Source organism: Sapajus apella, unplaced genomic scaffold (genome assembly GCF_009761245.1).
Source record: "Sapajus apella isolate SASKATOON/1434 unplaced genomic scaffold, GSC_monkey_1.0 scaffold1, whole genome shotgun sequence".
Taxonomy (NCBI): domain Eukaryota; kingdom Metazoa; phylum Chordata; class Mammalia; order Primates; family Cebidae; genus Sapajus; species Sapajus apella.
In genome coordinates this window covers 68991786-69016750 of record NW_022436941.1, presented here as the reverse complement: position 1 = coordinate 69016750, position 24965 = coordinate 68991786, and the positions used below count along the sequence as shown (strand labels likewise).

Genomic DNA, 24965 nt, shown 5'->3' with positions numbered 1-24965 from the left:
TATTAAGTGGTAAGCAATATAAATTGTATAATCTTTTGCACTTAGCTCAAAGAAGAAAGCATAAATTACTTTTGAGTTACACACATTTTAAAGATTTTCAAAGAAAAATAATAGAGCAATATACAAACCTGTCATATTTTTGGGTCCAAGATTCTTCTATATTTTTAAATCTATTATGATCAAATTCTATTTCCCACTGCAAGGCATTTATCTCCTACAGAAATAAAATAGTATCTTCATGGCAAATTATTACAAATAAATCATTTCAGGACATTGTGAATAGCTGAAATAAATCCTATAATCAGTCCATAGAAATGGTTTAAAGAGAAAAAATTAACTACTGCTCAAAAAGTGTCTATGACATTTGTAAACATATATAACACGCCTCTTTAGCACTCAAAACAACTCTGCCAAAACTCACTTAATATTGAAAAAAACTCAAATTGTTTGGCTTTAAAATTTGCTGGATTGCTACACCTGGATTTCTCAGTGCCCGCCTCCGCTGCAAGTGGAGACCTCAAGCAAAATCTTGTCCTGGAAATCTTAGCTCAATGGTCCCACCAAGGGAGAACACACCAGGCATAGGAGACGTGACCATCTAGGATGATTCCTAACTACCTTTATAGTGAAGATGGGGTGGTCAGAAAGACATATGTCCTGTAAGGCAAAGATGAGGATTAAACAAAAAAAATTTTTTAAGAAGAAAAATGAGAAGTATCAATTTGGCAGGCCTTCTACTACCTTAATATGGGGGGGAAAATAACCTTAATTCATTGTGCACATGACAATCTGTTTTAGCTGTAAACTCCAAAAGGGAAGACCATCAGAACTGAAGCACATCTAGCATAGGGTATGCACAAATGACAGATCCATTAGTATGGTGAATTTAGAGAAATTATATTAAAGCTTATTGGACTGAATTAAGTCTAGATTGAAAGCAGCAAATACCTTCTCCAAGGATCTCTTTTGTTCCATAGTTTTTTGAAGCACTGCCTGCGTATGACTTGTGGCTTTGCCAAGTATTGCCTAAGAAAAATAAAACTAGCATCAACATAAATTAAATTTGTAATCACTCCTATGTACATCATGAAATTCTCTTTTATTTTAAGGCAACAGAAAATTAAGATAAATTGAGATAAGTATTTTACAGTGACCACCTTTTATAGAGAGTCTGATAGTTCAAAAGTCAGGAGATCTTGGTTTGGTTCTTTTCCAGTGAATGTGGGAATCAATCAATGAACTTTCCACACAAAGAAAGTGTTCAGAGCACTTTCTATTCATCAGTCAAAAAGTGAAAACCACCTGATATGGTTTGGCTGTGTCCTCACCAAAATCTCATCCTGAATTGTACTCCCATAATTCCCACATGTTGTAGGAGGGACCTGGTGGGAGATAATTTGAATCATGGGGGCAGTTTCTCCCATATTGTTTTCGTGGTAGTGAATAAGTCTCATGAGATCTGATGATTTTATCGGGGGTTTCTGCTTTTGTATCCTCTCATTTTCTCTTGCTGCCACCATGTAAGAAGTGCCTTTTGCCTCCCACCATGATTCTGAGACCTTCCCAGCCATGTGGAACTGTAAGTCCAACTAAACCTCTTTTTCTTACCAGCCTTGAGAATGTATGTCTTTATCAGGAGTGTGAAAATAGACCAATACAGTAATTTGGGACCAGTAGAGTAGGGCATTGCTGAAAAGACACCCAAAAATACGGAAGCAACTTTGGAACTGGGGAACAGGCAGAGGTTGGAACAGTTTGGAGGGCTCAGAAGAAGACAGGAAAACATGGGAAATTTTGAAACTTTCTAGAGACTTATAGAGTGGCCTTGATAGAAATACTGATAATGACATAGACAATGAAATCCAGGCTGAGGTGGTCTCAGATGGAGAGGAGGAATTTGTTGGGAACTGGAGCAAAGGTGACTCTTGTTATGTTTCAGCAAAGAGATTTGTGGCATTTTGCCCTGCCCTAGAGATTTATGGAACTTTGAACTTGAGAGAGAGAATGTAGGGGCATCTGGTGGAAGAAATTTATAAACAGCAAAGCATTCAAAACGTGACTTGGCTACTGTTAAAGGCATTCAGTTTTAAAAGGGAAGCAGAGCATAAAAGTTCGGAAAATTTGCAGGCTGACAATACGATAGAAAAAAAAAATCCCAGTTTCTAAGGATAAATTTAAGCCAGCTGCAGATATTTGCATAAGGAATGAGAAGTTGAATATTAATCCCCAAAACAATGGGGAAGATGTCTCCAGGGCATGTCAGAGACCTTTGCAGCAGTTTCTTCCATCACCAACCCCAGAAGTCTAGGAGGGAAAAATGGTTTTGTGGGCAGGGCCTAGGATCCCCATGCTATGTGCAGTATAGGGAGTTGGTGCCCTGCATCCCAGCTGCTCTAGCGGTGGCTGAAAGGGGCCAAGGTACAGCTTGGGCCGTGGCTACAGAGAGTGCAGTCCCAAGCCTTGGCAGCTTCCACATGTTGTTGAGCCTGTGGGTACTGAGAAGTCAAGAACTTGGGTTTGGGAACCTCCACTAGATTTCAGAAGATGTATGGAAACACCTGAATGTCCGCGCAGAAGTTTCCTGTAGGACTAGGTCCCTCATGGAAAATCTCTGCTAGGGCACTTCAGAAGGGAAATGTGGGGTTGGAGCCCCCACACAGAGTCCCTACTGCAGCACCACCTAGTGCAGTTGTGAGAAGAGGGCCACTGTCCTCCAGACCCCAGAACGGTAGATCCACCCATGGCTTACACTGTGCACCTGGAAAAGCTGCAGAATCTCAATGACAGCCCGTGAGAGCAGCTGGGAGAGAGGCTGTACCCTGCAAAGTAACAGGGGTGGAGCTGCCCAAGGCCATGGGAACCCACCTCTTGCATCAGTGTTACCTGAATGTGAGACCTGGAGTCAAAGGAGATCATTTTGGAGCTTTAAAATTTGACTGCCCTGCTACATTTTGGACTAGCATGGGTCCTGTAACCCCATTGTTTTGGCCAACTTCTCCTACTTGGAACAGCTATATCCAATACATATACCCCCACTGTATCTGGGAAGTAACTAGCTTGCTTTTGATTTTACTGGCTCGTCGGCAGAAGGGACTTGCCTTGTCTCAGATAAGACTTTGGACTGTGGACTTTTGGGTTAATGCTTAAATGAGTTAAGAGTTTGGGGGACGGTTGGGAAGTCATGACTGGTTTTGAAATGTGAGGACATGAGATTTGGAGGGGCCAGAGGCAGAATGATATGGTTTGGCTCTGTGTCTTCACCCAAATCTCATCTTGAATTATACTCCCATAATTCCCACATGTTGTGGGAGGGACCCATGGGAGATAATTTGAATCATGGGGGTGGTTTCCCCCATACTATTCTCATGGTAGTGAATAAGTCTCACGAGATCTGATGGTTTTATCAGGGGTTTCCACTTTTGCATCGTTCTCATTTTCTCTTGCCACTGCCATGTAGGAGGTGCCTTTTGCCTCCTGCCATGATTCCGAGGCCTCCCCAGCCATGTGCAACCGTTAAGTCCAATTAAACCTCTTTTTCCCCCAATCTGGAGTATGTCTTTATCAGCAGTGTGAAAACAGACTAATACACCACCCAAATGTTCATCAACTGGTAAATACATAAACAAAACACGGTGCATCTAGACAACAGAGTATTACCTGGCAATAAAAAGGAAGATAGTACTGATACATGCTACAACATGTATGAACCTCTAAAACATGCTAACTAAATGAATCTTGGTGCGAAAGAATCCAGTCACATATCTTATGATTCTATTTACATGAAATAGAAAAGGCAAATCTACAAACAGAAAGTAGATCACTGGGGATGGGGGTAGGAATACGAGGAGTGACTGCTGATGGGCACCAAGTCCCTTTTTTGATGCTGGAAATGTTCTAAAATGATATTATAGTGATGGTGGTACAACTCTTACATCTAATAAAAATGAATTGTACTGTACACTTACATGTGAACTTCATAATATATAAATTATAAAGTTCTTAAAAATATACATACCTAAAAAAACCCTCAATTGTATTAAGTCCTTCTGCTTTTGTTCTGAAAGTTAAAACCGCCAGGTTCAGTGGCTCATGACTGTAATCCCGGCACTTTGGGAGGCCGAGGCGGGCAGATCATGAGGTCAGGAGATCGAGACCATCCTGGCGATGGTGAAACCCTGCCTCTACTAAAATACAAAAAATTAGCTGGGCATGGTGGCACGCACCTGTAGTCCCAGCTACTCAGGAGGCTGAGGCAGGGGAATTGCTTGAATCTGGGAGACGGAGGTTGCAGTGAGCCAAGATCGTGCCACTGCACTCCAACCTGGCAAAAGAGCAAGACTCCGTCTCAAAAAAAAAAAAAAAAGGAAAAAAGAAAGTTAAAACCACACCAACATTATTATTGGAACACGTACGTGATGAAAGTTTAAAAACAACTTCTTACCATGCTTTGAAGAATTTTCAGTGCTTCCTCTTTACCTCTGAGTTGCCTTTGAGATGCCTCAAGTTCAGTTTTTAAAATTTCTACCTCCTGAGAACAGAAAGAAAATTAGTCTTCCTATCTGCAAGATATACAACCCTAAAATTACCAGTTTGGCTAGTCTACATTTACCTTTGGCTCAAAGCACTTACAAATGAGGCTGAAAATTCCTCTAGACTTAGTGAGTGAACCCGGCATGCTAAAATTGAGAGCCTCGGCCGGGCGCACTAATCTCAGCAATTTGGAAGGCAGAGGCGGGTGGATCACCTGAGGTCAGGAGTTCACAACCAGCCTGGCCAACAAGGTGAAACCCCATCTTTACTAAACACACAAAAAATTTGCCAGGCATGGTGGCACACGCCTATAATACCAGCTACTCCAGAGGCTAAGGCAGGAGAATCGCTTGAACCCAGGAGGCGGAGATTGCAGTGAGCTGAGATTGAGCCACTGCACTCTAGCCTGGGCAACAGAGCAAGACTCTGTTTCAATAAAAAAAAAAAAGATAGCTTGGTACGGTGGCTCACACCTGTAATCCCAGCTACTTGGGAGGATGAGGCATGAGAATCACTTGAACCAGGGAGGTTTTTGAGACAGAGTTATTCTGTCACCCAGGCTGGAGTGCAGTGGCATGATCTCAGCTCACTGCAACCTCTACTTCCTAGGCTCAAGTGATTCTCCTGCCTCAGCCTCCCAAGTAGCTGGGATTGCAGGTGTGTATCACTACCACCAGGTTAATTTTTGTATTTTTAGTAGAGACGGGTGTTTCACCATGTTGGCCAGGCTGGTCTTGAACTCCTGACTTCAAATGATCTACCTGCCTCTGCTTCCCAAAGTGCTGGGATTACAGGCGTGAGCCACCGTGCCCAGTCCCAGTTGGCTTTCACGTTGTTTACATACTGAGGTTGCAGTTCCTTATGTAGGGAATCAAGGTAAGGAGGCAGCTGCAGGCCCCAATCCAATGACTAGTGTCCTTATAAAATGAAGGCAATGTGGACACAGGTTCATAGGGAGAAGGCCATGTGACAGAGGCAGCAGCTGGATTTATGCAGCCACCAACCAAGGAACACCAAGGATTGCAGCAAACATCAGAAGCGAGGAAGAGGCAGAGGACTCTCCTCTAAAGCCTGCAGAGGGAGCACTACTGAAACTTTACTCTTAAGGGGCACAGACTTAGGTTTCAAACTTCAACCTCTAGAACAGAAAGCAGATAGATTTCTGTTGTTCTAAGCCACCAGTTTGTGGTACTTTGTCTTGGCAGCCAAATACAGTGGCTTTCACAGGAAGAGACCCAAACGCACACTAAGGTGGGCTTCCTAGTTCTCAAAGGACAGACACCCCTCACAGAAACTGCTCTTCCCACCAAGGCAGTGGGCTCCTCAGGCAACCTGAGACTGGGCTTCTGACTTTAACAAGGTTAAATTAAGTCAGATTGTTAGAAGCTACACATACAGGGAAGGCAGATGGAAGGAAATTGTAACTTACTTTCTCAAGGAGGAGATTAGAGAAGTGGGGTGGAAAGGAGAACTGGTGGGATGTTCACATGGCCACTTCTTTAAAAGATGAGGTGGATAAGAAACAGAGGAAGCCAGTTGAAAAGGATGAGCTCTAAAGTGTGGCTCAGTAAGAAAATCTGGAAAGCCAAAATTTGCCTTCCACACAGATTTGGTACCACTTAAACAAAATAGCTATCAGTGGACTTTATTCACATGAAAAGTTGTGGGGTTTTTTTTCTTTTAAATCAAAGGTCCCTTACTGGTCCTGTTTTCACGAGTTGCAGTGACCAGGGGAAAAGGAGAGGAACCAGCCAGCACAGGGAGGTGTCATCTCCACAACATTCCATTTATACACAGAACTAAACAGACAAGCACAGGGTCACCATTGCAGCTGGAAGTTGGCAGCACAAGAAGGGGGAGGACCAGGTGGGGAGTGGGGGTGTTGTTAAAGAAAACACAGGACCCCCTACAACTAGGGTGCCTGGTGGGAGGTCTGCTTCAACCCAAGAGGAATCAGAAGATCAACAGCAGTTTGAGAAGGCCAGTCAGGGATGGAGGGAGGAAAACACAGGGAGGAATATCCAGGGAATAGGGGGTCTGTTTGGCAACTGGGGTGAAGGGATTGCCCTCTCCCTGCTGGGATCCCCTCAGCCCCTCCAGTCTGGTGGATAGGAGGCAGCCTGCAACCCCCAAGGGCAGGTGTGGGGCTGTCAGATGCTCCAGGCAGGGGGCCAGAAGAGGCTCACAAAGGCTTGCCCTCCTAGAAGATAATGGCCCTGTCCGCCCCCCACCAGCTTCTCTGCCAGGGTGCAGCAGTCATTGACCTCCTCGTAGCAGTTTGCTTATTCATGCTTGATCCCTGTCAGCTTCTTCTTGATGGCATCCTTGGAGCTGGCATAGACCATTTTGCTCTTAAGGGGCACAGACTTAGAAGCCCAAAACATAACCAGGTCCTCCTTCTTGCTCTCCTTGGTCTTGTAGGTTGCGTCATGGAGGGCGTAGTAGCAGTCCTTATCCGGCAGCATCTTGACAAAGGTGGCACAGAGGTCATCGACTGTCTGACCCACATCGCCCACCAGTATCTCCTTGCCCTCCTCCAGGAATATGTTCTTCTTGTCCTTACTCCGGCAGAAGAGCACCACCTTCTTGTGCTTCTTCACCTCTTCTGGCGTTGAAGACTTACACAACTTCATGTCATTGAACACCCTGATGACACCTTCAGAGACAGCCACACTGGAGGCCATGTTTCTGGAAGCGAAAAGGAGAGGGCACGGAGAGCAGCAGAAGACGAGAGCGCTATAGCTACTGCAAGGACCCGACTGAATTGAGAATTTCTTTTTTTTTGAGACAGAGTTTCGCTCTTGTTGCCCAGGCTGGAGTGCAATGGCACGATCTCAGCTTACTGAAACCTCCGCCTCCCGGGTCCAAATGATTCTCCTGCCTCAGCCTCACAAGTAGCTGGAATTACAGGCATGTGCCACCACACCAGGCTAATTTTGTATTTTTAGTAGAGATAGGGTTTCTCCATGTTGGTCAGGCTCTGGTCTCGAACTTCCAACCTCAGGTGATCCACCCACCTCGGCCTCCCAGAGTGCTGGGATTACAGGCATGACCCACTGCGCCCAGCCAAGAACCGAGAATTTTTCTATTAGCCAGATCACCTACCTCTAAAGTTTCATGAAGACATTGCCTTAATTCTTCATTTGACAGTTCTGCATTCGAATCTACTGGTGTGGGGGAAGAAAAGAATCTATTAGGGGAAAATTTTTGAATATTTTAACTAATTAAACATAGGATATTTGTTTACAAATTACCAAATACAGGTAGGTATCCCCTAAATTGCAGAGAGGAAAATTATAATACACAACTGGGTGCAGTGGCTCAGGCCTGTAATCCCAGCATTTTGGGAGGCCAAGATGGGTGGATCACTTGAGGTCAGGAGTTCAAGGTCAGCCTGGCCAACATGGTGAAACCCCGTCTCTACTAAAAATACAAAAATTAGCCGAGCTTGGTGGTGGCAGCCTGTAGTCCCAGCTACTCGAGAGGCTGAGACAGGAGAATCGCTTGAACCCAGGAGGTGGAGGCTGCAGGGAGTGAAGATTGTGCCACTGTACTCTATCCTGAGTGACAGAGTGACTCCGTCTCAAAAAAAAAAAAAATTATAATAGACCAAATCATGTTAAAAATATGTCGTGTAAAACATTTCACAAATGAAAAGACATATATTGTACTTTTGAATAAAAAGATTTTCAAAAAGGACTCTAAGGATGCTTGAGGCCAGGAGTTAGACATAAGCATAGGCAACACAGACCTCTGTCTCTACAATACATAAAATAAAAAAAAAGCTAGATGTGGTGATGTGCTGGTAGTCCCTGCTACATGGGAAGCTGAGGTGGGAGGAGCACTTGGGTCCAGGAGCTTGAGGCTGCAGTGAGCTGTGACTATGCCACTCTAGCCTGAGCAACAGAGCAAGACCATGTGAAAAAAAGGACTCTAAAAGAATATAGAAAAACATGAATGTTAGTGAATAAAATAAATAGATTTTGGTATTTTGGCTTAAGTTTGAATGGTGTAGTAGTATAAACATAAGAAATAACGTGGGCCAGCACAGTGGCTCATTCCAATAATCCCAGCACTTTGGGAGGCCAAGATGGGCAGATCTCCTGATGTCAGGAGTTCGTGACCAGCCTGGCCAACATGGTAAAATCCCATCTCTACTAAAAATACAAAAATTAGCCAGACACAGTGGCATATGCCTGTAGTCCCAGCTACCCAGGAGACTGAGGCAGGAGAATTGCTTGAACCTGGGAGGAGGAGGTTGCAGTGAGCCGAGACTGTGCTATTGGAATCTAGCCTGGGTGACAGAGTAAAATTCTGTCTCTAAATAAATAAATAAATAAAATAACCTGAAGGCTGGGCACAGTGGCTCACGCCTGTAATCTCGGCATTTTAGGAGGCTGAGGCGGGCAGATCACCTGAGGTCAGGAGTTTGAGACCAGCCTGTCTGTATGATGAAACCCTGTATCTACTAAAAATACAAAAATCAGCCAGGCATGCTCCTGTAATCCCAGCTACTCAGAAGGCTGAAGCAGAAGAATTGCTTGAACCCAGGAGATGGGGGTTACAGTGTGCTGAGATCGCACCACCGTGTACTCCAGCTTAGGTGACAGAGCGAAACTCTGTCTCAAAAAAAAAAAAAAAAAAAAGGCCGGGTGTAGTGGCTAAAGCTTTAATCCCAGCACTCTGGGAGGCGGACGAGCGTGGATAACCTGAGGTCAGGGGTTCGAGACCAGTCTTTCCTACATGGTGAAACCTGTCTCTACTAACAAATATAAAAATTAGCTGGGCGTGGTGGTGGGCGCCTGTAATCCCAGCTACTTGGGAGGCTGAGGCATGATAATCACTTGAACCTGAGAGTGAGAGGTTGCGATGAGCTGAGATCACACCACTGCACTCCAGTCTGGGCAACGAGGGTGAAATTCTATCTTATAAAAAAAAAAAAAAAAAGAAAGAAAGAAACAACCTGAATATAATCTCTTTCCAAAAAGAATAACTAAAGTCTCCTATAACTTCAATTATTTGCTCCTTAATATGATCAATTGAGAAGTTAAATTGAGCTTCCTAAGAGCTTCATCTTCCTTTCTGTCTCAAAGGCAGTAAAAAAAAAAAAAAAAAAAAAAAAAAATTAAAGTGGTAAATTGAAAAAAAAAAATGTACTTTCTAAAAAATTTTATTTTTTTTAAAGTTAAAAAAGAAAAAAAAAAAAAAAAAAAAAAAAAAAAAATTAAAGTGGTAAGTTATAAGCAAGAGTATTTTATTGAGAAGAATGTTTACTTTGAAAAAATATTTCTCAAAACAACTTTCTTTGCTATTCTGAACTTTCATTAACATGACAGTATCTAAGACTAAACCTAAATCATGTTTGTACTGTGATGGATAATACAAGCTTCCAAGAGGGACAGAGTGACTCTGGGTTGGCAGTGACAAGTTCTGTTCTATTAATACTTGTGGTAGGCAGAATATGATGTCCACATGCCAATTCCCAGAAGCTGTGAACACATGGCCAAAGGGACTTTGCAGATGCAATGAGACTAAGGATTCTGAGACAAGAGAGTACTCTGGATTATCCAAGTGAGTCCAGTGTACTCATAAGAGTCCTTATAAATGAAACAGGGAGGCGAGAGGGTCAATGTCAGAGTGATATGATATGAGAAAGACTCAGCCATTGTCTTTGAAGATGGCTTTGAAGGTGGGGAGGGGGCCATGAGCCAAGGAATGAAGGCAGCCTCTGGAGCTAGAAAAGGCAAGAGAATAGAGAATCTCCCCGCTGAACCTCCAGAAAGAATGCACCCACCCTGCCAATGCCCTGGCTCTAGCCCAGTGAAATTTATTTGGGATTTTTTTTTCCACAGGGAGAGGGTCTTGCTCTATTGCTCAAGCTGCAGTGCTCCTGCTTCAGCTTCTCGAGTAATTGGGACTACAGGTAGACACCACTACACCTGGCTAATTTTAAATTTTTTTTTGTGGAGTTGGGGTCTATGTTGACCAGACTAGTCTCAAACTCCTGACCTCAAGCAATTTTCCCACCTCAGCCTCCCAAAATGCTGGGATTATAGGTATCAGCTACCACACCTAGCCTGTTTGGGACTTCTAATCTACAGAATTGTAAAATAATAAATTTGTGTTGTTTGAAGCCACTAACTTTGTGGCATTTTGAAAATTATCTATTAGTGATAGATGGGGCCAACTTTGATAAAAAGAAAAGTTTATGACCCAACAAAATGGGAACTCATACTATTACTAGTCAGTCTTGTTTAGACCCCAGTGTTTCTTCATATTTTTATAAAGGCATCTTAGTACCATGCTCAGTTTTCAACATTTTGCTTGCAAACAGTATCCATTCTCTACACACAATAAGGAATTGGATGAGAACTATAAAAATCATCCCATTCTAATTTCAAGGGGGATTTTGAAGGCTGGGGATGAACACTGAGCTGCCATGCTTTTTGTAAATCTGAAACCATGTTTCTTAAATCACTCTCATGTTGTTCTAATTTGTGTTTCTTCAACTTTGTGGGGAAGTTTCAGAACAGAAAGTTTTACAACACAGATTACAAAAGATTTAGATCTCGTGCCAAGGTACAGGTATGGACTCATCCACAGATTCCCAATCATTTTGGAGTTGTAACATTCTATCACAATATGATGCTCAATTTTATTATTTCCATAAGGTAAGGTATAATTTCTTTTGGGTTATGATAAATTAAGACAAATTTTGTTTTGACAATTTTTGAAAATTTCATGACATCTTAAAATAAGCATCTCTGTTCTTCGTGGAACACTCCTTTCCCAAAGAGCCACTGCCTTACTCTCCACTTCATTCTGGTGCTCAGGCCACGGTGGGAGGACTGCTTGAGGTCAGGAGTTTGAAATCAGCCTGGGCAACATAGTGAGACCTTGTCTCTAGATTTTTTTTTTTTTAAATTAGCTGGCTGTAGTGGCATGTGCCTGGAGTTTCAGCTACTCAGGAGGCTGAGGTAAGAGGGTTGCTTAAGCCCAGGAGTTTGAGGTTGCAGTGAGCTGTGATCGTGCTACTGCATTCTACCATGGTGACACAGTGAGACCCTGTCTCTTTAAAAAAGAAAAAAAAAGTCACCTCTTTAGTGAGGCCTTCCTAACCCTGGCCTGAAATAGGAGTGCCCCATTCCCCATAATCACTCACTATCCCTTCACTTATCACTGTCCAATGTTATGCATATGTTTATTTGTAGAGGTTTTTTGTTTGTTTTGTTTTGTTTTTGAGAAAAAGTCTTGCTCTGTCGCCCAAGCTGGAGTGCAGTGGCACAATTTTGGCTCACCACAACCTCTGCCTCCTGGGTTCAAGCAATTCTTGTGCCTCAGCCTCCTGAGTAGCTGAGACTAAAGGCATGTGACACCATGCCCAGCTAATTTTTGTATTTTTAGTAGAGATGGGTTTTGCCACGTTGGCCAGGCTGGTCTCAAGCTCCTGACCTCAGATGATCCACCTGCCTCGGCCTCCCAAAGTGCTGGGATTACAGGCGTGAGCCACCATGCCCAGCCTGTAGGTTTATTTTCTATCTCCTCTATTAGAATGTGAAATCTATGGCATTAGGGCCTTTGTCTATTTAATTTACTGACATTATTCTCAGAAATTAGACTTGTGCCTGGCACCTAACGATGCCCAATAAATATTTATTGCCTACAAAAAAAAAAAAATCAAAAAAAGGCAAGGTTGGTAATCATAGATATCATTAACAAACATATTATTGATGCGTAACAACTACTGTATTTCAAATTTGTACAATATTTAGAAATATAAATATCAACTACTTTTGTACTACCACCAATCCCAAGAGATGATAAATTCTAAAGGCCAGGTGTGGTGGCTCACACCTGTAATCCCAGCATTAGGCAGGCCAAGGTCGGCAGATCACTTGTAGTCAGGAGTTTGAGACCACTCTGGCCAACATGGTGAAGCCCTGTCACTACTAAAAATACAAAAATTCGCTAGGCGTGGTGGTACGCACCTGTAATCCCAGCTACTCTGGAGGCTGAGGCAGGAGAATTGCTTGAACCCAGGAGGCGAAGGTTGCAGTGAGCCGAGATCGTGCCACTGCACTCCAGCCTGGGCAACAAAGTCAAGACTCCATCTAGGAAAAAGAAAAGTTTCTAAAATCCACTATGGTTATTTATTTTAGGTTTTGGATAGCTTTGGTAATATTCACAGGAGAAAGAAAGGAGAGGAAATTCAGCATTCTTACCAATGTTACTTTGTTGTCTGTAATTGGAAATTCTGGTCACTTGAGGGTGTGTATCTTGCAAGATCTTATGCATGGAATACTGAAAAATTGCTTCACTTCTTTCTTCTCCCTTTCTCGGAAATGGAGGAGGGCTAAAATTCTTTCCATCTGATTTTTTTCTAGACCTTTGTGAAACTTCTACTTCATAAATACTACCAGGTTTTCTTCTGAGGCCATACCCTAAATCACCTTCTGTCATGTCATCCTCTTCTGTTTCCCAGAGCTGCACGTCTGACTCACTTGATGACCTCGCCACCTTGCTCATTGGTCAAGTGCCGTCTTTAGTATAAGAAAAAACAGTTGTCTGTAGTTAAGAAGAAGGGTAGTTAGGAAACCATCAGTAGATCCAACAATCCCACTTCTGGGTATTTACACAAAACATTTGAAATCAGTATGCCAAAGAGATGTCTGCGATCCCACATTCACTGCAGCACTATTCACAATAGCCAAGAAATGAAATCAACCTAAGTGTCCATCAAAGATGAATAGGTGAAGAAAATGTGGTGTAGGGTGTGTGCGTATGTGTGTGTGTGTGCACGCGCGTGTCCATGTGTGTGTATACACACAAAGGAATACTAGTCAGCCTTGAAAAAGAAGGAAATCCTGTTATTTGGGACCTCATAGATGGAACTGAAAAATATTACGCTAAATGTAATAAGCCAGGCACAGAAAGACAAATACCAAATCTCCCTTATATATAAAATCAAAAACAATCAAACTCAAAGTAGCAGAAAGAAAAGTGGTGGTTACCCGAGGTTGGAGGATGGGAGGAATGGGGAGATGATGGTCAAAGGGCACAAAGTCCTAGTTAGACAGAATAATAAGATTTCATCCTTTGGAATACATTGCACAGCATGCTGAGTATAATAAACAAAAATGTATTGTACATTTCAAAATTGCTCATAGAATAAATTTTAAATGTTCTCACCACAACAATAATATTTGAGATGATAGATATGGTAATCAACTTGATTTAATTATTCTACATTGTATTCATAAATCATAACATCACTTTGTACCTCATAAATATAGACAGCTATAATCTGTCAATTTACAATTAAAAAAACAAAAAACCTAACAAACAAAATGAAAAAGAAATCCATCAGTAAAGTCATGTGTCACTTAATGATGGGAATACATTCTAAGAAATGTGTTCTTAGGCAATTTCATCATTGTATGAACATCATAGAGCACACGTACATACATACACAGACCTAGACAGTATAGCCTACTACACACCTGGGCTACATGGTGTAGCCTATAGTTCCTAGTCTACAAACCCGTACAGCATGTTACAGCACTGAATACTGTAGGAAATCATTACATATAGTTAATATTTCTGCATGTAAACATACCTAAACATAGAAAAGGAACAGTAAAAATGCAATAGTATCTTATGGGACTACCACCGTCTATGTGGTCTGTCATTGAAACATAATTTGGTACATGACTGTATAATAAAGTCGAGTTTTCCAGGGGAAAAAAGTTTATTCTTGTATTATACAGGCATAAATATCCCAGCAATGAATGTACTTACACATAAATGCCCTTGCAATTCAAATATAAGTATTTAACATTTCAGGACTATTTTTTTAGAGACAGGGTTTCACCGTGTTAGCCAGATGGTCTCAATCTCCTGACCTCAGGTGATCCACCGGCCTCAGCCTCCCAAAGTGCTGGGATTACAGGTGTGAGCCACCGCACCCGGTCTTATTTACACAAGCTTTAGAGCAATACAAAATTCAGAAGTCTCTGAAGAATGAGACTTCCAGTGACTAAGAGCATTCATGTTAGAGGAGCATTCTACATCCGTCCCTTCTCAGCCCTTATCCACTTCAGGTGGTCAAGGCACTTACAGTCTCTCCTACAGACCCACTTGGTTCATTTTCTATTTCTTATCTTTTCTTTTTGAGACAGGATCTTGCTCTGTCACCCAGGCTGGAGTGCAGTGGTATGACCTCGGCTCGCTGCAACCTGTACCAGCCAGGCTCAAGCAATTCTTCTGCCTCAGCCTTCCAAGTAGCTGGGACTACAGGCACATGCCACCACACTCGGCTAACTTTTCTATTTTTTCAGAGCCACAAACTTTATCACAGGTACATATATAGGTACGCATATGTACAGGAAAAAACGGTATATACAGGCATGAGGTCAGAGACGAGTGTAAAGCCTCGGGTGACTGAAAGTTTTTTACTGTAGTGGAGTGTTCTGAACACAGGTTTGGCACGATTTGAGAAAGAGGGGGAGAGAAGGAAGGAGAGGCACTTTCTTCCCTCTTACCTATTCGCTTTCCCTAATACAAAACCTCTGCTAGTTATGTCTGTTCAGAAAAAGAAAATGAGGCTGGGCAAGGTAGCTCATGCCTGTAATCCCACCAGTGTGGAGGTCGAGGCAGGTGGATCATTTTAGGCCAGGAGTTCGCGACTAGCCTGGCCAACATAGTGAAACCCTGTCTCTACTAAAAATACAAAAATTAGCCAGGTGCAATGGCATGTGCCTGTAATCCTAGCTACTCAGGCAGCTGAGGCAAGAAAATTGCTTGAACCCATGAGGCAGAAGTTGCCGTGAGCCGAGGTCGTGCCACTGCACTCCAGCCTGGGTGACAGAGAGAGACTCCATCTAAAAAAAAAATTTTTTTTAGCCAGATATAGTGGTACCCACCTGTAGTCCCAGCTATTCGGGAGGCTGAGGCAGGAGAATTCTTGAACCTGAGAGGCAGAAGTTGCAGTGAGCCGAGATCAAGCCACTGTACTCCAACCTGAGCTACAGAGCAAAACTCCAACTCAAAGAAGAAAAAAAAAAGAAAATATCTTATTGTATATTTTTCTACAGTGGTTGATCTCCAGTAACTGAAACCCGAAAGGCCAAAGCATGGATAAGGGGAAGGCTGCTGTATTTGCACAGCTGGTTCCTCACTCTCTTTGGGTCTTTAGCGTCACCTTTTCAGGGGGGCCTTTCCTGCCACATCTTCCAAAACTGCAAACTGTCTTCCCTATCCCCCTTCTCTGTTTTATTTTTCTCCTTAGCAGTTACGACCTTCTAGCACACTCCTCCATATTTTACTTGTTTTTTAAATCCCACCACTAAAACCAGGGCCAATAAGAAAGGGGAAGCCAGTGCAAAAGCGGGAGTCCAGAGCGGCGGGAGTGAGTCCACAGCGGCGGAAGGCAGCGTGGCCCTGACCTGTAATGCACCTGGACAGGGAGGGCAGCGCAGCGTTTCCCCTCCATAGCCCAGACCTGCTCCGGATGGCCTGCGGTAGAATGGGGGTTCCAGAAGGAGAGAAGGGTTTTGTTTTTTTATTTACTTATTTGGGAGATGAGGTCTAGCCATGTTGCCCAGCCTGGTCTCCAACTCACGGGCTCAAGTGATTCTCCCAATTCAGCCTCCAGAGTAGCTGGGATCATAGGAGTGAGGCACCACGTGGGAGTGGGGAGCAGATATACACCACACTCAATAAATACTTGTTTAATAACTGAATAAAGGGAGGGAGGAATAAACAAACAAACTGAAATACAATCACCCCAAGGAATGCAAGGGGAACTGGTTCCAGGACCCCTGGGGATTTTCTTGTATCCTCAAATTATTGGCCAGGCATGGTGGCTCACACTTGTAATACCAAGGTTTGGGAGGCTATAGCAGGAGGATTGCTTGAGCCCAGGAGTTTGAGAACAGCCTGGGCAACAAAGTGAGAATCCATTTCTACAAAAAAATTTTTTAACTTAGTTGGTGGCACACGCTACTCAGGAAACTGAGGTGGGAGACATGTTTGGGTCTGGGAGGTGGAGGCTGCAGTGAGCCATAACTGTGCCTCGACACTCCAGCCTGGGCTACAGAGCAACACTCTGTCTCAAAAAAAATTTTTTTAATTTATTAATAAAAAAGGTATTGTATTTACATATTACCTGGGCACATCCTCCCGTGTACTTTATATTTTCAATTGTCTCTAAATTACTTATATCGAATACAATGCCTATATATTACTTCATTCCTGTGGATTGACTGATTTTGAGACAGAGTTTTGCTCTTGTTGCCCAGGCTGGGGTGCAATGGCGTGATCTCGGCTCACCGCAATCTCTGCCTCCTAGGTTCAAGTGATTCTCCTGCCTCAGCCTCCCAAGTAGCTGCGATTACAGGTATGTGCCACCACGGCTGGCTAATTTTGTATTTTCAGTAGAGACGGGGTTTCTCCATGTTGGTTAGGCAGGTCTCAAACTCCTGACCTCAGATGATCCACCCACCTCGGCCTCCCAAAGTCCTGGGATTACAGGCATGAGCCACTGTGCCTGGCTTCATTCCTGTGGATTTAATCTCGTACTCTGAGTGCTGCAAATTCATCTTTGTTTTTGGAACACTGTGGATTTTTTTCCCCAAATACAGGTATTTTAAATCCTGGTTGGTTGAATCAACCAATGTAGAACCCACAGAGCTCCTATCCTATCTCAGGCCATCAAGAGCAGGTTTGGTTAGACTGTACTTGCCTCTAGGGCAGAAAAAGAAAACCAGCACCCTAGCAGGACTCCACACCAGATACAGAGGAGTTACACCAGCTTTTCTTCCCAGCAGAAAACTCCTGGCAAAAATGGCTACAGATCAACTAGTATCGCTGAGCCCACCCTGTGTGGAGACCACCCCAGTCACCTACCTCGTGACATGAAGTAGCTAGGAGAAGCCAAAATGCTCAACCTTGTGCCTCCAGTTCAGAGTGCAGATAAGAGGGACTTTCACCACCAGGCATTTCAAAACAGTTGCTTTGTTACAACTGTTTAGAAATATTTCATCCTTCTCTCAAGGTTCATTTAAAAAAAAGTGGGGTGTGGGGTAAACATATCTGACACTTTCCTCTAAATATCCTGCTGTTTAAGTAGCTGCTTGCCAAAACTTCTAAAGAAATTTAATCTGTCTTGCATTTGTTGTGGAGCTCTCTCTATTCTTCCACTATTAAAACCTTATGTAGATACCAAATTAATCTGACCATGTATTAAGGAATTTGTCATTTTTAGGGTCAAAATGCCATGTATTTTCAATGTTAAAAACAAGGACCCTTAAAAGATTTGAACAGATATGTCACAAAAGAAGATACTTGGATGGAAAGATGCTCAGCATCATTAGTCATCAGGCAACTATAACTTAAACCACAGTGAGATTCCAATGCACAGCACTGACAATTCCAAGTGCTGCTGAGGATGTGGAGTAACTGAAACTCTCATACATTGGTGGTGTGAGTAAACCATGGTACAACCACTGTGGAAAACAATTTGACATCTTCTTATAAACATGTGACCGGCCACTGCATTCTTCAGGATTTACTCAGGAGAAATAGAACCCTTTGTCCATACAAAGATGTGTGAATATTTTCCCAGGTTGGAGCGTAGTGGTGCGATCTTGGTTCACTGACACCTCTGCCTCCCGGGTTCAATCGATTCTCCTGCCTCAGCCTCCCGAGTAGCTGGGATTACAGGTGCCTGCCACCATGCTCAGCTATTTTTCGTATTTTTAGTAGAGATGGGATTTCATCATGTTGGCCAGGATGGTCTCAATCGCTTGACCTCGTGATCCGCCTGCCTTGGCCTCCCAAAGTGCTGGGATTACAGGTGTGAGCCACTGCATCCGGCTGGATTTGTTTTTTAAGAGACAGGGTCTCACTCTGTTGCTTAGGCTGAAGTGCAGTGGTGAACCACAGCTCACTACAGCCTCGACCTCTTAGGCTCAAGTGATTCTCCCACCTCAGTCTCCAAAGTAGCTGAGACTACAGATGTGTACCACCTTACCAGGCTAATTTTTAATTCTTTTTGTAGAAACAGGGTCTCTGGCCATCTGGTCTTGAACTCCTGACCTCAAGGGATCCTTCCACCTCAGGCTCTCAAAGTGCTAAGATTAAAGGCATGAGCCACCATCCCTGGCCTGGAGATGGATTTTTAATACAGATGTTGGATGTCAGAGCCAACCCTCTTAGCCACTGTTTTGTATCATTTGGAGAATTTCAATAAAATTAACATCAGAGTATACCAAGTTTCTATTATTTATGACTTCAAATACAACTTAAAGTAAAAGTCTAAAATACCTAGTTTGAGCAACATCTAACAGAGATACTGGATGCATTTTTTTCCCAAATTTTTATAAAATCATCTTGGTTCTTTTATAAGATTATTTCCTTAAAAAGGAGATTTGTCCATTTTAATTTTCAAGGTAGATAAGAAGATATTTATTGAATCAAAGAATAATGCCTTGGGAGGCTGTGTTTTACCTCTAGTGCAGTAGACTCCTGCTTATTAAGGGCAATCTTTGGCCTGTGTTAAGAAGGGTGTGGTCAGGATTAGGTGGGCGGCAGCAAAGAAAATGGAATTGGTCAACACAAGGAGAAAAAGTTGTAAAAGGAAAGAGTAAGCAATCACAGAGTTAGCTATGAACATTTTTCAATGGACCACATAAATTCAGGCATCATGGGTACGTCTTTCTGCTATTCGGAGTTGAATATAACGAGTGTTTTATTTTGTTTGTGTTTTATCCCTGCCTACTTCTTTTTAAACTTAACTTCAGGCTGGGCACGGTGGCTCACACCTGTAATCCCTGCATTTTGTAAAGCTAAAGCAGGAGGATTGCTTGAGCCTAGTAGTTTAGACCAGCCTGGGCAACACAATGAGACCTTGTCTCTATAAAAAAAGGAATAAAAAAGAAAATTGCTGGGTGTGGTGGTGCACAGCTGTAGTCCCAGCTACACAGGACCCTGAGATGGGAAGTTGAGGCTGCAGTGAGCTGTGATCCCGCCACTGCACTCTAGTCTGGTCAACAGAGTAAGACCCCGTCTCTAAAAATAAATAAAATAAAATGTAACTTCAGGGACTGCTAACTGTATATTCTCCTACTTTTTATATGCTAATAGTAAGGAAACATGAAATACAATACAAATTAAATTTCACTTTTGAAATACATTACTTCCAAGAAAGTGAAAATATTTGAACTTACTGAATTATTCAACCAGTTTAATATATTCAGGGTTGATGACCAGGGAAGCAGCAGGATGTATTAACAGAGAAGGCACTGACGCAGGAGGTCTGGGTTCAAATCTCATTTCACCACTTGCCGCTTTTTGATCTTGGGTAAGTCATTTAACTTCTTACAGCCTGTTTTATTTCTTAATGGGGGTTAAGCACAACTACATTATGGGGACACTTTTGGGTATCATTGATATAATTGAAATCAACTATGATAGCCAAATCAATGTTTATTGAATTCGAATTTTTTTTCAATTGCCAACTTAAGGGACTAGATTTTTGGTTCTTCAGAGCTCTAAAATTGTTTCTGTATCAGCATTTTCAGTGTGCCCCAGGGAACACATTCTCCAGACTATTAGGTTTTGCTAGGAATAAAGGGGTCCTTTTGGTTTTATTGAGGGATTTTTTTTTTTTTTTTTTTTTAGATGGAGTCTCCTCTATCACTAACACTGGAGTGTAGTGGTGCAATCTTGGCTCACTACAACCTCCACCTCCCAGGTTCCAGCAATCCTCATGCCTCGGCCTCCTGAGTAGCTGGGATTATAGGCACCTGCCAGCATGCCTAGCTAATTTTTGTATTTTAGTAGAGATGGGGTTTCACCAGGCTGGGCAGGCTGGTCTTAAACTCCTGACCTCAGGTGATCCACCTGCCTCTGCCTGCCAAAGTGCTGGGATTACAGGGATGAACCACCATACCCCGACTTTTTTTTTTTTTTTTTTAAAGATGGGGTTTCACCATGATGGCCAGGCTGGTCATGAACTCCTGGCCTCAGGTGATCCAACCACCTCGGCCTCCCAAAGTGCTAGGATTACAGGCGTGAGCCACTGCACCCAGTCTACTTTTTTTTTTTTTTTTAATTAAAATGAGTCTGTATTTATGCCTGTTATATGTTCAATCCATTCAGCAATTTACACTACCATTTAATTTCTAATTGGACAAAATTAGAAAATAATAAAAAAATGTTGAACAATAAGTAAATAGTTAAATCTTGGTTTACCAACTTTATAAAATATTATGTAACTAAACAAAATTAAGTAAATAACTATTAGAGTTACAGTATTATAGCTAACACAGTTTAAAATTACTATGTAATATTGACTAGGCAGCACATGATAAATGCTCACATATACAAGAGAAAAACATAAAAGGCAGAATTCAAAGTTGTCTGTACTAGGGACAAAGACTAGAAGAAAAACGAAAGATAAAAATAAATTAGTAGGATTGGAGTATTTTTCCATATGTTATTTTTACTATATATATATATTTTTTTATTTTTTATTTTTACAGTGCCACAAAATCTAAGAATACCTACAGCTGATTCTGTACCATGCTGTAATCTTAAATAGATAAACATGGAAATTTCTTCACACTTTAAATCTTTGACTTTTAAAAGATGACTTGAATCAATATTTGCTGTCTAAAATAGATGTGTCAACTTTTAGGACTAAAGTCTTTTTTTTTTTTTTTTTTTTTTTTGGGGGACGGGGTTTTGCTCTTGTTACCCAGGCTGGAGTGCAATGGTGCGATCTCGGCTCACCGCAACCTCCGCCTCCTGGGTTCAAGCAATTCTCCTGCCTCAGCCTCCTGAGTAGCTGGGACTACAGGCATGCGCCACCATGCCCAGCTAATTTTTTGTATTTTTAGTAGAGACGGGGTTTCACCATGTTGACCAGGATGGTCTCGATCTCTTGACCTCGTGATCCACCCGCCTCGGCCTCCCAAAGTGCTGGGATTACAGGCTTGGGCCACCGCGCCCGGCCCTAAAGTCTTTATTTTTATATGGACAGGTTCTCAGTCTGTTGCCCAGGCTGGAGTGCAGTGGCACAATCACAGCTCACTGCAGCCTCAACCTCCTGGACTCAAGTGACCCTCCCATCTCAGCCTCCTGAGTAGCTGGGACTACAGGCGTGTGCCACCACACCTGGCTAATTTTTTTGTTCTTTGTAGAGGCTAATTTTTGTATTTTTTATAAAGATGAAGTCTCCTTATGTTGCCCAGGCTGGTCTCGAACTCCTGGACTCAAGCAATCCTTTTGCCTCAGCCTTCCAAAATGCTGAGATTACAGGTGTGAACCACTATGCTCAGCCAGGATTAAAGTGGTTGTTTTTTTTTTTTTTGAGATGGAGTTTTGCTCTTGTCATCCAGGCTGGAATGCAACGGCACAATCTCGACTCACTGCAACCTCTGCCTCCCAGGTTCAAGCGATTCTCCTGCCTCAGCCTCCCGAGCAGCTGGGATTACAGGCGCCTACCACCCACACCCAGCTAATTTTTGTATTTTTAGTAGAGAAGGGATTTCACCACGTTGGCCATGCTGGTATCGAACTCCTGATCTCAGATGATCCTCCCACCTTGGCCTCCCAAAGTGCTGGGATTACAGGCATGAGCCACTGCACCTGGCTCAGATATATTTTTTTCTATTCCAGTCCAGGCATACATGACTTGTCCCAAATACAATGGTAGTTTGCAGCAGAGCCAGAACTAATAATAATACTTCTGGCTGTTTGCCCAGTCTTCTGGGCACTTAGGAAAGGCTTTAGGATGAATAGATTACAGTCTGTTAGCAGTCATACCACTTTTCCACTAAAACAACTCTTTGAAAGATGACCAGTGACTTCCTAATAGCTAAATCCAAGATCAAGTCTCATTCCTCAGCCTCCTATACCTTTGCAGGAGCTGTGACACTCCTGACTCACAAAGTCCAGGTCCTGGGTCCACCTTGGCTCCCAAAGCCCCAAGAAATAGAAATCTGATCCTCCTCCTTCCCTGACTGCTTCATATCTGTCCTCTCAGGCTCTTTTTCTTCTTCCTGTCCCTTTTGTATATGTTTGGCTTCCTCTCTTACTGCTCTCAAATACACATCTCCAGCTGGATATCCTGCCAGCAATCCAAGCACATCTTGTTCAAAAACAAACTTACTATCCTCCCAGCCCCCAACCCAGGTCTCCTCCTGAGTCCTCTATTTCTGCAAATGTATCAACCATGCTCCAAAACACTCAGGTGCAAAATTTTGGAATTGTTTTTTCCTCTTTGGTCCTCTCATGCCTTCAGCTGCTATCTCTTCTAGACCCACAAAAATCTCCCCAAATCATGTCACTCTTTGTACATTAATTTCACTGCCCTGGTTGAACTTCTCTAATTCCCCTGGGCTAGCCCTAACTGGGCTACATCAAGCCAACCTACATACGGGTGCCAAGCACAAACCAAATGATGTTCTTCTCTTGCGCTAAAACATTCCATGGCTCCCATGGCACGTATAATTACAGTCAGCGTCACCCTATTTTCCTTTTTTAAAAAAGTTTAGGCCAGGTGAGATGGCTCACACCTGTAACCCCAGCACTTTAGGAGGCTGAGGTGGGCAGATCACCTGAGGTCAGGAGTTTGAAACCAGCCTGGCCAACATGGTGAAACCCTATCTCTACTAAAAATTCAAAAATTAGCCGGGCATGGTGGCAGGCACTTGTAATCCCAGCTACTTGGGAGGCTAAGGCGGGAGAATCTGTTGAACCTGGGAAGTGACCCTTGCAGTGAGCTGAGACGGCGCCATTGTAACAAGAACGAAAACTGTTTATTTTTTCTTTTTTTAAGACAAGTCTTGTTCTGTTGCCCACATTGGAGTTCAATGGCGCTACCTGGGATCACTGCAACCTCCGTCTCCCAAGTTCAAGCGATTCTCCCACCTCGGCCTCCCAAGTAGCTAGGATTACAGGTGCCCACCACCACGCCCAGCTAATTTTTGTATTTTTGTAGAGACGGGGTTTCATCATGTTGGCCGGGCTGGTCTTACTATCGACCTCAGGTGATCTGCCTGCCGGCCTCCCAAAGTGCTGGGATTACAGACATGAGCCACCATGCCCAGCTGAAACTCCTGACCTCAGGTGATCCGCCTGCTGGCCTCCCAAAGTGCTGGGATTACAGACGTGAGCCACCACGCCCAGCTGAAACTCCAAATAAATAAACAAAGTAGCCAACTTTTAAAAAGGAGCTTTTTTTTTTTCTACAACAGAGCTCCAGTTTTCACCTTCCGTTTCATCTGGCAGTACTCCCTGCGTGTACTCTGTGTTTCCACATAAGAGGAACTGCACCTGCTCCCAAGGCTCCGCCCTCAGCTCAGCTTGCTCAGCTGCAAGCCTATGTTGGTGGCATTCTTCACCCCAGGAATGCCAGCCCCCCTCTCAGGCCCCCCTCAGTTCAGGACAGCACTCCCTACAGCAGCCTTCCTGACTCCCTAGGATCAGATGTGATTTGTTCTACATCTGAGTCTTCCCTGTTCGGACAGGTTTTATTGCACCTTTTTAATAGTGCTTACTTCCTACCTGACCTAGACTGACTGTGTATTCCCTTGTGCAGAGACTTTGTGTGTCTTGTTTGTTTATACATAACAGATGTTCCAAAGGTATTTGATAGAAACGAAAGAGAAAACCGATTCCTGTCCGGAAACCTTTGGATAGAAGAATCTACACTCAGTAGCCTGACAACTCTGCCTTAGCAAACAAGTTGGTCAAACAGATGCCTAATTCCTTAGCAAAGAGGAACTAACTTGAGTCCTTCCTGGTGAACTAACGCACTTTGCTTTAGGATTTTAACTTTTCATTTTAGAATAATTTTAGATTTACAGTAAGTTGCAAAGATAGTGCTAAGAATGCCTGTATTCCTGTATACCCTTTACCCAAATTCCTCTAATGTTAACATTTGTGTACAATTTATCAAAATTAAAACATTAACATGGCTACATGCTATTAACTAAACCACAACCTTTGTTAGTTTCCTCACTAGTGTTCTTTTTCTGTTTCAGGATCCAAACCAGGATACTGGCACTATAGTTTCGTAAGGCTCAAAATTAACAGAAAAGAAAAAAAGAGGGGGGGAGGGAGAGAGAGAAATAGGGTCTCTGAAATCTATTTCTTAAATTTTTCCTTATCAGACGAGGCCAGTAAACTGGCTTTCAGGGAAAAGGAGCCAGTTTGGACAGTTTCTCCACAACCTGCAGAGTTTCCGCGAATCTGCGCAACCCGCCTCCCCATCCTCCCCACTGCCGGTTCCCACCTGGCAGGTCTGACCCCGGGCACCCTCTCAGCGTCCGTGGCGGGAAGTGGAGCCGGGACTCTGGCTCAGCTAGCAGCGCTCTCCTCCCGCGCCCCCGCTCACCGCCGCGCCCCCGCTCACCGCCGCGCCCCCG

General features: G+C 43.1%; 1 protein-coding gene and 1 pseudogene across 10 annotated transcripts in view; both read right to left on the bottom strand.

Annotated features, from left to right (window-relative positions):
- CCDC125 (coiled-coil domain containing 125) overlaps positions 1 to 24965 on the bottom strand; it is a 49435-nt gene that overhangs the window by 24325 nt on the left and 145 nt on the right. Inside the window, exons 1-6 of one of the 10 annotated variants that reach the window (XM_032279124.1) lie at positions 24833 to 24949; positions 12753 to 13095; positions 7636 to 7703; positions 4442 to 4528; positions 949 to 1026; positions 129 to 214 (exon numbers count right to left, since the gene is read on the bottom strand). In XM_032279124.1, coding sequence (XP_032135015.1) covers positions 129 to 214; positions 949 to 1026; positions 4442 to 4528; positions 7636 to 7703; positions 12753 to 13056 — 623 coding nt within the window. In that variant the 5' untranslated portion in view covers positions 13057 to 13095; positions 24833 to 24949. Of the gene's footprint in view, positions 1 to 128; positions 215 to 948; positions 1027 to 4441; positions 4529 to 7635; positions 7704 to 12752; positions 13279 to 17436; positions 17456 to 24832; positions 24950 to 24965 lie in introns of those variants that run through there. The other 9 variants (XM_032279136.1, XM_032279142.1, XM_032279165.1 and 6 more) reach the window with 9 other exon arrangements.
- LOC116552433 lies at positions 6200 to 7345 on the bottom strand (annotated as a pseudogene).